The following is a 13,368-nucleotide window of genomic DNA, read 5'->3' on the forward strand; positions in this document are numbered from 1 at the left end:
AATTAAAGAGTGTGAAGATGAAAGGATAGAAAAGATCGGCGCACAGGCCAAAGACATATAGAGGACAGTCACAAAGGGTTTTTCTATTGTTGTATTACAATATTATAAGGAGAAGAAAAGAAGATGGGCTTTGCATCCACAATTCAAATGGCGTCACGCATTCTGCACGAATCGTTGAAGACCAGCAGGTTGGCAGTGAAAAAGGTGTCTGCTCCAGTTCGTGTGTGAAGCAGTATTCGTAGCCAGCTGAGCACTTGGCTACAAATGTTTAGGTCTTTTTTCGTGTGTCAAAAAGGCGACTGTCAAACCCATCTGACATATCTTCTTTTGACCCAAAACATTATCGAAAAATAAATAATCAGACTGTTTCTCTCATTCATGTAGAAAAAAAACCTCTGCAAAATCATGTCCCGGAAGTTCTCCAACTCATTGTCCTTCGCAATATGCACATGTCATTATCATAGTGTTGAAACAAGTAAAAAAAAAGTACAAACGACATATTTCTAAACTGCTCTCTGCACAATACTGGCGTTCGGTGTCAAAAAAATTTTCAACATATTTCAATGCATTCGACCACCATGTGTTTTACGATAGACTCTAAAATATGAATGGGGTATTAGGTTATGCAACTCTCATGGTTTTCATCCTGTCAGATCTGAGGCAAAATTTCAAAGAACGTAAACCTTACCAGGGCCCGTGCTCTGGGATCAGTTCTGTTCATTCTTTGCACCAGACCTCTTTTCAGACTTTATCAGATCTCATTCCATCAACTCAAAGTCTTTTGATGATGACACTCAGTGCCTGCGCCATCTCCAACCGTCATCTCATCATCAGTATCTTCGCTGGAACGTTGCACTCTTGGCATCAAATCCGCGATTTTCCATTCTTCAAAGAAACCATTTCTGGTTTCTGATGCAGTCCTAACAGTGCATAACCGTCGGATTCGACCATTAACTAACCACTACACCTCTACTCTGACTTCAGCTTATCATTGCTGACCACTGTTGAACCAAACCGACCACTACCTATAGGGTTTTTTTTAATGCAGTATAGACTCTTGGCCTACTTTGACTGCACTTACCAGAACTGACTACCACATGAAAGTGTGCACAGCGTACTGTTTAGACCTTTCAGAATTATAGCACTTTCTTATGCAATATTTGTATTCCCAAAAGATGACGAAACAAACATACACATAAACAGTGGGAACACAGACCTCTGGTTACTTAGAACTGGGGAAATATAGACCGAGGGGAACAATGAAGTGGGGTTACTGACATCTGGGGAAACACTGAATTGGGGTTACTTAGAACTGGGGGAACATAGACCTGGGGTTACTTACAACTGGGGGAACAGAGAACAAGGGGTTACTTAGAACTTGGGAACATTGAACTGGGATTACTTAGAACTAGGGAAACGTAGACCTGGGGTTACTATGAACTGAGGGAGCATAGACCTTGGGGAATATGATCATGCTTTCTCGACGTTGGTGGACGGGTGTTGTGAGTTCCTGTAATGTTTTAAAACTGTATAATATTATGTATAATTACTAACATGCACGGACAGTTATTTCTTTCCTTCTCCAGCATGTTTTCTTCTTCCTCTCCCCGTCCAGTATCAAATATCGTAAACTAAACGGACACCGAACACACACACAGACACACAGACGCACACAGACACACAGACGCACACACACACACACACACACACACACACACACACACACACACACACACACACACACACACACACACACACACACACACACACACCCTTGTTCAACTTGAATGGAATCTCCACAAACCTATGACGCACAAAAACATGACAGTCTGCGAAATCAGTCTGGATGCGCACTTCATTTTTTTTTTTCCTCCCCACCAGAACACGACAACAGTCATGGAGGTGTGTGCGGAATACTCGACGCTGATTGGTCCAGCCCTCTCCCCCCGTTTTTTTCTCAATGGACGATGTCGTTTTATTTAAAAGGCGCGAGGGGGCAGCCAACGGCTAACTCCAAAATACTTGGCATCCCCGTTGTGTAGTCTGTGTGTCTGTGAATGTACATACGTACGTACAGTAGCGATACAGCTAGCGACCAGCGAACGAAACCCACGATGTTCTCAGCTTGAACACTCACTTGTGTTGTTTTTACAAGATTCGCTCAGTTGAGTTCTTAGTTGTGTTTGTGGGGTGGGTGTGTCTTGAGTGTGGGGGTAGTACCACGCGTGCACAGTTCCTGTGAGCTATCGGGGACTTTCCGTCAGTCCATCACCACTCATCAAGTGACTGACCAGAGAAGACAAGAAGAGCGGAAGAAAGAGACAAGACAGGTCGGTGTTTGTGTTTGTTTGTTTGTTTGCTTGCTTGCTTTGGAGGGTTGTGTGTGTGTTTGTTCGACTGTTTGTGAGTTGAGTGTCTGTGTTTATTTCTTTTTAAATTGTTGTTTGGTGTATTTGCATAATAATGTTTATTTTGTTGTTGGTTTTTGTTGTTTGTGTGTGTGTGTGTGTGTGTGTGTGTGTGTGTGTGTGTGTGTGTGTCTCATTTCGTTTGGGGGGCAAATGTTTCATACTGTATACCTGTGGTGGGTTTTCAAGACACTGACCAGTGTATACCTGTGGTGGGTTCTCAAGACACTGACCAATGTGTTGGGTTTATGCGAAGGTCAGGCATTTTCTTCTTCTTTTTTTAAAAACTGAAGTAGATGTTGTATGTGAATCAGTCTGCACGCTTTGACGTCACCGTGTAGCGAGCGTGCGCGCGTTGTGTGTGTGTGTATGTGTGTTTGTGTGTATGTGTGCGTGCGTGGGTGTGTGTGTGTTTGTGTATGTGTGCGTGTGTGTGTGTGTTTGTGTGTATGTGTGTGTGTGTTCCTTTCATTGATAGAGGACAGGATTGAGAGGAACGAGCGTCCATGAGGTTAGAAAGTTTACAAGACAAGCGTACACCTCTGTCTGTCTGTCTGTCTGTCTGTCTGTCTGTCTGTCTGTCTCTCTCTCTCTCTCTCTCTCTCTCTCTCTCTCTCTCTCTCCCCAGTTCTGTGTGTATTCTCAGTTTCGATTATGTATTTTTGAATGTCGTTTTGTTGTTCCTTTCTTCCTGTTTACCATTGGGGGTCAGGGGGCCGTGGAGTGTATAAATGCAGGATCAGTTTGATTACATGAAATAGTATCTTTTCTATTTAATTTATAATATCAGTGAACATCGAGAATGTTATGAATTTGCATCGACCATAGAATCCGGCAGGTGTTCACAAATCCTTACAGTATTTGACGGGAAGAAAGGAAGGGGGTATGAAAAGATATCTGCCACGGAAAATTAGAAAAGGTTTTAATGTCGGATATGCATTACATGTAGCAATACCTGTGGTGACATACTTGATAATAGTATTATAGCAGAATGTTGACTTTGGTGAATGATATGAAACCTGTTCCTAAATTATAGTCCAAAAGGGAAACATAGAAATATAGACCAGCTCTACAGGGTACAACTTGGATTACGTCTCCCGCAGCCATCCTTCCCCATCTTCTGCCCCCACCCCACACGTCCCCCCGCACCCCCACCCCACCCCCACCCCCAACTGTTCTTCTGCCAATATCCACATTTCTTCCCCTGTGTTCTTTACATTCAGTTTCGTCCCAAAGACGGAAATATTATAAATTTGTTTAAACAACATTGTTCAATATACTCTACATTTCTTCCCTTCTCGAATGACATATAGAACGGCAGTCAAAGAGTGGAGGGGAAGAAATGTAGAGTATATATTACAATGTTATTGACCAATGGGGGAAATGTGAATACTCCCAGTGTTTCCTTTTGATTGGGAAAAAGAATGAGTCACAATGTTCAACCAGGGTCTGGCAATAAAGGAACTCCCCCCTCAGGGTTAAATCCTGAACACAGTCCAAACTTACACTGACTTTAAACATGTGCTTGTATTGTCTTTTTGTCTACACTGTTGTAAGCCAGTATGTTGTATCTGTTCTAAACCTTTTTTTACGGGATTTCATTTATAATACATTTGTGAGTTTTGGGGTGTTTTTTCTTTAACATATACACCTTCTTCGTACCATTATATATCTCAGTAACTGTCAGTATATTGACCTCATCTGTTCGTTGTCTACTCACTGCAAGTGTAAACATTTTGTTGTGAATAGACAATGAACAAATGAGGTCAGTATTCGGACCGTTGCTGATGTATGGTGCGAAGAAAGAACATGAGTTTAAAAAGAAAAGCGCATTGTATTAACCCTAGATTCGCCTAAAAAGAAAATAATAATCTAAACTTGGCAAACAGTGAAAGTAGCCGGGCTTGTATGTTCTCTTGGCATTCTAGAACATTCTCGATATTGTCGGTAAACTTGCATTTGACTCAGTCTTTGACAGAAAGAAACCGAAACCGGTATGAGGGAGGGGTAGGGGACAACAAGAAGTCTTTCCTCTGATGTTAATTAAATCACACTGTGTACCTGTTTTGCATGTTGGAATAAACTTTTGTTTGAATTGTAGTGGTGTGTTTAACGACCTATTGGCATTTCGCCCTTAATTTCAGGTCACGTTGTTCGTGGCCGTGGTCTTTACCGTGAAGGGTGGGGTGGTCGAGGCGTTGGTCCTGTTTTGTTTGAACGGAAGGCGTTGTCGTTCGGGCATCAAGCCACTGGTGGTCTGTCACAGGCCCTCCACTGACCAGCGAGTGACCAGAGGCGTCAGCGCATCACCATGGTGACGAGGAACTTGGAGCGGGTACCCATGCAGGCCCTGAAGGGAACACAGCGTTTTCTCGCTGACGAGTAAGTGGCATGGTCAGCAAGATGAATGTACTTGTTAGGTTTATTTGATCGTGCGTGTGTGTGTGAGGGAGGGGGAATGGGGGAAGGGGATGGAGGGGTGGGAGTGGAGGGGGGTATGTGTGTGTGGGTGGGTGCGTGCGTGCGTATGTGTGTGTGTGCGTGCGTGTGTGTGTGTTTGTGCGTGCGTGTGTGTGTGTTTGTGCGAACGTACGTGCGTGCGTGTGTGCGTGCGTGTGTGTGTATGTATGTGTGTATGTACGTTCGTGTGTGTGTGTGTGTGTATGTGTGCGTGTGTGTGTGTGTCCCCGAGAGTCTGCTCATAATTATGTGTGTGTGTGTGTGTGTGTGTGTGTGTGTGTGTGTCCCCGCAAATCCTCTCTCATACTGTGGTGACTTTAGTTTTCAGTTTCATTAATTATAGACATTTAGCCACATTTTACATTTGCCGTATCAGCTTCTGAAGTTGAACAAAAGTACCGACATGGAATGGAATGAGACGCTTGTTTCTGTTTCAAACTGTACGATAAAAAAAGCACAACTAGTTGGCATTTCTCGCTTTTGCTTTCGGAGATGTTCCAGTTCAGCATCCACAGAGTTTTCGCATCTGCAAAAGTTTTGTGATATTGCGCGCCATTCGTCTTTGTGCTTGCTCGACCTGGCGGATTTGATCGACGGCATACTGCATCAAATCAAATAACGGTATTCTTTCTAAGGTCTTCTTAGGGTATAGTGTTACCTCTGTATTAGATCTTAAGGTTGGCATTTTTCACGTATCGCTCGAGGACGCCCAGCAAACTGTTGTCCTTGGTTTATGCAGTCAAGTGTGTCTTCCAGTCAAGGCTGTAGGTAATGCTGACACCAAGGTATTCATTCTGGGCTGTTGAAACGTTCCAGCAGTGTGCGTCTTGAGGTGATGATGAAAGGAGGCAAGACTTCCGCAGTTCTCTACAGTTTAGACTGGGTTTGTTTTGTGGGGGTGGGGGGTGTTGTTTGGTTTGTTTGTTTTTCTTTTTCTTTCTTGTTGTCTTTTTCGTCAGAATGGCATTCCATTCTCTCCCTTTCTCCCCTGTGTTTCAGTGTATAGAGTTCATTCTGCAGAAGACTGCGGTCTGAAATGGTTTCTGCTCTGCTGCTCTTTGTTCACGTATCTCGTTTCAAACTCTTATAGTTCTGTACTGGTTTTCCACTCCACCCCCGTTTGCCCGCGTCGTTAACAACAGTGTGCATGGTGTCTTAGTATGACGTCACGGATACCACGTGAAGAAAGATCAACGAACAATGACTTCCTTTCTTTTTCCACAAGACAGGTCGAGAGACTGAGAGATTACCGCCTGCCCACATCCCTTAGAAACAACCTTCTTCGTAAGGACTGAGATACAGGTGTTGTTGTTGTTTTCCGAGTTATGAAGTATAGGCATGTAGGCCCTTCCTCAAATGCATTCAAACTGCATTCGTCATTTATTTCCGACACTTGCCACTTCCTTTCACTGTGAAGCTTATTTACCACGCCATCATTGCCAAGCAAAAAACAACAACAGCAATAATAATAATAATAATAATGAATAGATAAATAAATAAATAAATAATTGTAATAAGAAAAAACTGCATGGACCTCCAGTCATGGCCGTCAACGTCAATGACCCCAAATTTTCATCATTAATGTTCTTGGACTGTTCATTTCGTAGAACAGGTATGTGGGCTGAGTGTACGATAATGAGTTCGCATGTTACTCAGAAAAAGCACCGCACCAGGATGTGGTAAAATGACGTACATACATTTCATGGTAGAAATTTACAGAGACTACGATCGAAAGAAAAGGGAAGGAAGAGAGGCGTGGGTGTAATGGTACGTCTCAGTGAACGCCAGAAAGCCGCTGGCGTGTTCAGAATCATCTGTACCGAAACGGAGTACATCTGTACTGGCTGCTAGGAGGAAAACTCCATTACCGGAACCAGACATCACATGCGTCCCAAGCCTCTTCAAATCGTGTTTGTCCCCGATCTATCGGCTTACCACGGTCACGTAAAGCCTGTCGAGGCGCTGTCAGTTACACCTGTGGGTTTAATTAACACTTACAGTCCCAGCTTTCAAGTCCAGTCAAACTCCAGGTGAATATTGTGTAAGGTTTGTCGTAAGCGTCTAGACGGTAGGGTTGTCAGATAAACTGTCTAGACACTGGGCATAAGCGACGAGAGCGACCCCGAGCCAGTGATGACGTAAAGGTGATTTGTCCATGAACAAGTTCACCTTTTGATGACGGAATGATCACCTCTGTGTATGTGTGTGTGCGCGCGCGCGTTCTCCCCTGCGGAAGAGAAGAGTTTGGATGACGTTGGTGAAGACTGCTGAGGAAACATGACAGTCAATGACTTACACTAAGCAGCGTGGTTTTGCGAAGTTTTCATTCTGTGAGAAACAGGTAATCGAATGAAATGGGTTTTGTTTTTTTGTTGTTGTCGTTGTTGTTTTGTTTTTTTTGCCATTCAGGTAAATAAATGCCATGTAATTTTGAAAATTCGCTAGAGTCATTAGCAGTAAACGATTATTATTACTTATACCCCCCCCCCCCCCCCCCCCCTTTTTTTTTTTTTTAAGAACTTCGTTGCGAACGCAAAATACCGTTGCTGTTTTTGTAGTTGATTTTTTTTTTTTTTTTAACATACTGGCCAGTTCATATTCGTGGAACGATGCAGATACGAGAAATGAGTGTAAGTACGTATACTGGCGTGCGTGTGTGTGTGTGTGTGCGTGTGTGTGTGTGTGTGTGTGTGTGTGCGCGCGCGCACACTCACTAACACGAACACGGATTTGCAAACATATTCGTGGACACGCGTGTACTTGTTAATATATCTCAAGGGTATGCATGTTATTTATGAACTTTTCATCACGGGTGTGCAACTGACTGACGACGATGTGTTGCAGTGCCATGGAGGAGCACGGCCGACGCGGTGCCCGAAGAGAAGCAGCATGCCGCCGCTGGCGGACGCTGTCACTCGCTCTGCTGCTGTGCTGTCTGTGCCTGGTGGTGGGGATCGTTCTCGTGGCCGTCCTCGGTCAAAGTAGCAAGGCCCCCACCTGCCCCAAAGCCTGCACCGTCAGCCGCTCAGAGTACATCAACGCCCCGCTCACGCCGTTTTCCGAGCTGACGGCGGACGAGGTGAAGACGGTGCTTCAGTACTTCGCCACCAACCACACAGCTTTCCGCCTGACCGGCGTCACGAAGGCCAAAATGGGAGACAACTTCATCCACCTGATGGAGGCCGTGGTGCCGCCCAAGGCGCAGGTCCTGGACTACCTGGAAGGGCGGGGTCCCATGCCTGGACGGACAGCTCGCATCGTCATCTTCCGGGGCAACGCCACCCCACCGGTTGTGGAGGAGTACGAGCTGCCTCTGTCGGTGCGGCCTCTTAGAGCCAGGGTGGTTCAGACCGAGTCCCGTAAAACCCGCGTGCCTTACTCCATGAGGCCTTTCTCCAGGGTAGAGTTCCGGGAAGTCTTCGGCCGCCTTATGGGTCTGGTGATGAAGAGTCTGGGGCAGGTTTTAAAAGAGAGTTACGGAGCGACGCTGGGACCGGGCTGTAAAGCCAAGTGTCTGCGGCTGACCATGACCCCCATCAGCTCTGTGTTCCTGCCCCACGACAACCGTGCGGCCTGGTTCTGGTTGGCCTACGACGTGGAGTTCTTCACGCTGCACCCCTTGGACCTGCAGTTCCTCGTCAACACCACCAGCACCAATTCCCTGGACTGGACCGTGGAGAAGGTCTACTACGCCGACCAGTACTTCGACAACTTTGAAGATCTGGCCAGGCGCTACAACGAGGGCAACATCAACAAGACCCGAGAGTCTTTCCCCGAGCTGCCCGAGAAAGAACCCTACAGCGCCCTCCACCTCCGGGGAGATCCCTTCCCTGAAGATGGCCGACCTCCTCCCGTGAGCGTGCTGCCTCAGGGGAACCGCTTCATGGTGACCGGCACCCACGTCAGCTACATGCGTTGGCACTTCACCCTCCGCGTCTCCCCGACCATCGGCCTCCAGCTGTTCGACGTCAAGTTCGGCGGGGAGAGAATCGCTTACGAGATCAGCGTGCAGGAGATCGCCGTGCTGTACGCAGGGTACACCCCGGCCTCCAGCATCCTCTTCTTCGCGGACTCTGCGGGACTGTTCGGCACGCGCATGCGGGGCATGCTGGAGGGCGAGGACTGCCCCTCACACGCTGTCTACCTGGACACGCAGATGTTCACCTCCAACGACGGCGGCCTGAAGCGCTTCACGCGGGCCCTGTGTCTGTTCGAGCACAACCGGGAGGTGGCGCTGCGCCGTCACCGGGCGTACAGCATGTCCGGGGCGTTCTACGGCGGCCTGTCGGACACGGTGCTCGTGCTGCGAGCCTTCGTCTCGCTCATCAACTACGACTACATCCTGGACTACAAGTTCCACGCCAACGGCGCCGTGGAGGTCAGCATCAGCTCCACGGGCTACCTGGCCACCAGCTACTACGTCAGCCCCGAGGAGAGGTACGGCACACGCATCAACCAGCACGTGACGGCCGGCATGCACCAGCACCTGTTCCACGTCAAGGCGGACCTGGACGTGGCCGGCACGCGCAACGACTTCAGCACGTGGGACGTCAACCTGGAGAGGAAGGCCGACACGTGGGCGCGCGACCCCACCACCTCCCACACCCAGACCTACATCGCCAAGACCCTGAAGCGGCGGGAGAGCGAGGCGTGCTACCACTACAACTTCACCACTCCCAAGTACCTGCTCGTCTCCGGCGGCAACGTATCGGACCTGGGACACCGGCGGTCCTACAGGGTGCTGGCGCGGGGCATGTCTCCTCCCCTTCTGCCTCCCGAGGACGGGTTTGAACCCTCGGTGCCCTGGGCACGGTGCCAGGTGGCGGTGACGCGGCACAAGGACTCGGAGGCCGCCTCCTCCTCCATCTACGCCATGTGGGACGCCAGGGACCCCGTGGTCAACTTCACCTCCTACATGGCTGACGATGAGAGCATAGAGGATCAGGTGAGTTGAAGCCCCTAGTGTTTGTTGACCATGGTGGTGATGGTGGTGGTGGTGGTTGTGATAGTTGTTGAAGTCCTGTGCTTTTTCTCACCAAGAAAGTTAAAGTCAGTATTTGATCATGATGATGATGATGGCGTAACCCGGCTGAGGATGTAAATATAGATGACCAGAAGAATAATCGCTGAAGTGTTCGATGACGATGCCAGTTAAAATGGCAACGAAGATTGTGGTGGTGGTGGTAGCGGCGGTTGCTGAAATGCTGTGCTTTTCCTCACCAGGAGAGTTTGTCAGTATTAATTTTGATGATGATCGTGACCACGATGACGATGATGACAGCGTAACCTGGCTGAGGATGTAAATATAGATGACCAGAACAATGATCACTTAAGTGTTCGATGACGAAGATGCAGTAGCAGCTGCAGCAGTAGTTGCGGTGGTGCTTCTGATGGTTGCAGTTCTTTGTGCGCATATTTGTCTTACCTTGATGATGGTGATGATATGGATGCTTATATAGCGCCTATCCTCGGTCAGTCAGAGACCGATCTATAAGCTTTTTACAAACACGGGGTCATTTGCACAACAGGCTGCCTACCTGGGTAGAGCCAGCTGGCCGCTGCCACTAGGCGCTCATCTTTCGTTCCCTATGTCATTCAACCAGGCTTCTGTCACGCACACACACTCATACAGACATGTAACATATTTCTTTGACCGTTTTGTTTATTTACCCCGCCATGAAGGCAGCCATACTCCATTTTTGGGAAGTGTGAGTGCTGGGTATGTTCTTGTTTCCATAACCCACTGAACGCTGACATGGATTACAGGATTTTTAACGTGCGTATTTGATCTTCTGCTTACGTATACACGTATACAGGGAATGGAAGTAGAAGGTGAGCAGATTAAGCATTTCACTGATGATGACGGCGTTGTTATTAGACTACATGCTACTGGCGATGATGATTACTACTACCTTCGTTGAAATGGACCAGATTATCTATATCAGGGTCTGAGTCTGAAGTCTGAGGAGTGTACATTTGTCTTTTTTTTTGTCTTTTTTCTTTGTTTTCATTGCGAGAGCAATCATAGAAACGAAAATAGGAACACTGGAAATGGATGTAACCAGACATGAACAGGTTTAACTGTTTTTAAGCTAATGTTAAACCCTCACTAGCCGTCATCATGTGAACCGATACACGCTTATTCTTCCTGAAAGCCTATCAGATTGTTCGGGAGGGTGCCCTATTCTGTCTGTCTGTCTGTCTTTCTCTCTCTCTCTCTCTCTCTCTCTCTCTCTCTCTCTCTCTCTCTCTATTTCTCCGTCTCTTGTCTCTCTCCCTTTCTCTCTAACTGCCTCTCTCTCTCTCTCTGCACCCCCCCCACTCCCCCTCTCTCTCTCTCTCTCCTGCTCTGTGTCTGTGTCTCTGTCTCTCTGCCCCCCACCCCTCTCTCTATCTATCTATCTATCTTCTCTCTCACTCTCTCTCACTGCCTCTCTCTCTCTCTGTCTCTCTCTCTCTCTCTCTCTCTGCCCCTCTCTCTCTCTCCTAAGTCTGTCTCTGTCTCTCTGTCCCTTCTCTCTCTATCTACCCCTCTCTCTCTCTCTCTCTCTCTCTCTCTCTCTCTCTCTCTCTCCCCTTATCTTTCAGACTGTATTTCTCTCTTTCTGTCTCTCTGTCTCTTGTCTCTGTCTCTCTCTCTGTGCCCCTCTCTCTTTGTGCCTGTCTGTGTCTCTGTCTGTCTGTCTCTGTTTCTCTCTGTCACTGTCTCTATCTCTCTGTGTCTCTGTCTCTGTCTGTCTGTCTATCTGTCTCTCTCTCTCTCTCTCTCTCTCTCTCTCTCTCTCTGTTTTCCTGCGTTATTCTGTGGAGGGATTGTAAGTTTAGTGGGGGATGGGGGTGGGGAGCAGATGTAGAAATAGAAATGAAATAATTGATAATCACAAACGACCTACAGGAGTGACAAAGGTGAAATATGGAGGAGCAGAGATGCGGACAACGATGACACAAATAAAAAGAACAAATAAACGTATTAAACAGAGTTCTATAAAATAAAATTAAAAAAAGAATAATAAGAAGAAGAAGAAAATTAAATTTTAAAAAATCAAATTAAAAAAAGAGAGAAAAAGACGACCTTTTTAGGGCTGTACCGTTGGCTTCAAGCCTTCCCACAAACGAAACAGAAGTCACGTTCAAAAGGAATGCGATTATGCAGTAATTCATGTACAAATAACTTACAGTGAATATTGCCAGTTATGTGACCCCTGTCCATACGTTACCACCACTGTCATCCAGCGATACTGACGTCGTTATAGACCAACAGAGAGAAAGTTCTCTACTCTTCTCCGATAGATGAGCATCCAAAATAGGCCTGCGGGGCTCGTAAAACCCAGTCTACCCGGACTGAGATAAGTACCCAGCCAGTGCTGTCGGGCCACGTCATACTTTATGCAGTCCAGGTCTATGATGGTATCTGATGCGAGAGCTCTATAACTGTAACTGCGTGATTATTCCACAAGTTGACAAATGAGGTCAGTGACGGGTCGGAAATCCTAGCTTCCATTTCAATCTGTTTGGTCTAACTGTACTCTCTCTCTCTCTCTCTCTCTCTCTCTCTCTCTCATATATATATATATATATATATTTGTATTTCTTTTTATCACAACAGATTTCTCTGTGTGATATTCGGGCTGCTCTCCCCAGGGAGAGCGCGTCGCTACACTACAGCGCCACCCTCCCCCCCCCCCCCCCCCCCCCCCCCGCGTGCAGTTTTATTTGTTTTTCCTATCGAAGTGGATTTTTCTACATAATTTTGCCATGAACAACCCTTTTGTTGCCGTGGGTCTTTTACGTGCGCTAAGTGTATGCTGGACACGGGACCTCGGTTTATCGCCTCATCCGAACGACTAGCGTCCAGGCCACCACTCAAGGTCTTGTGGAGGGGGAGAAAATATCGGCGGCTGAGCCCTGATTCGAACCAAGGCGCTCAGATTCTCTCGCTTCCTAGGTGGACGCGTTACCTCTAGGCAATCACTCCATATATATATATATATATTCCTCCTCTCTCTCTCTCTCTCTCTTTCTCTCTCTCTCTCTCTCTCTCTCTCTCTCTCTCTTTCTCTCTCTCTCTCTCTCTCTCTCTCTCTCTCTCTCTCTCTCTCAATTCCTCCATGTGCATTCAGTTGCCAGTGCCATTGAACAGAACTACGCGTTTGTCATCGTAAGAAAATCGATAAATCGATAAATCAAAATGAAATCAACTTCCCACACGGCTCATTGTTTCCTGGGTTTTACAGCCCATTTCAGAGGCTGCAGAAAGGTGACGTTATTTTCTTTCTGCAGTAAAACAAATTCCGGTCTCGCTCGAGTGAACAGAAGAGGAGTGATGGGAAACTTCCTCTTCATCTTCTAAGTTCGTGGGCTGCATGCAATCTCACGTTCACTCGTATGTACACGAGCGAGCTTTTAAGTGTATGACCGTTTTTACCCCCACCATATAGGCAGCCATACTCCGTTTTCGGGGGTGCTTGGAAACGAATACAGAGGTTTTGACTTGGAAGAC

The 13,368-nt window shown here is 47.0% G+C and overlaps 1 protein-coding gene across 1 annotated transcript in view; it reads left to right on the forward strand.

Moving 5' to 3' along the window:
- The first annotated feature begins 1,948 nt into the window (after positions 1–1,948).
- Positions 1,949–13,368, forward strand: part of LOC143297182 (putative amine oxidase [copper-containing]) — a 21,635-nt gene continuing 10,215 nt past the window's right edge. Inside the window, exons 1-3 of the mRNA XM_076609379.1 lie at positions 1,949–2,330; positions 4,675–4,790; positions 7,713–9,813. Of these exons, the coding sequence (XP_076465494.1) occupies positions 4,720–4,790; positions 7,713–9,813 (2,172 nt within the window). The 5' untranslated portion in view covers positions 1,949–2,330; positions 4,675–4,719. The remainder of the gene's footprint in view (positions 2,331–4,674; positions 4,791–7,712; positions 9,814–13,368) is intronic.

Source organism: Babylonia areolata, chromosome 22, assembly GCF_041734735.1.
Source record: "Babylonia areolata isolate BAREFJ2019XMU chromosome 22, ASM4173473v1, whole genome shotgun sequence".
In the NCBI taxonomy this organism is placed as follows: Eukaryota; Metazoa; Mollusca; class Gastropoda; order Neogastropoda; family Buccinidae; genus Babylonia; species Babylonia areolata.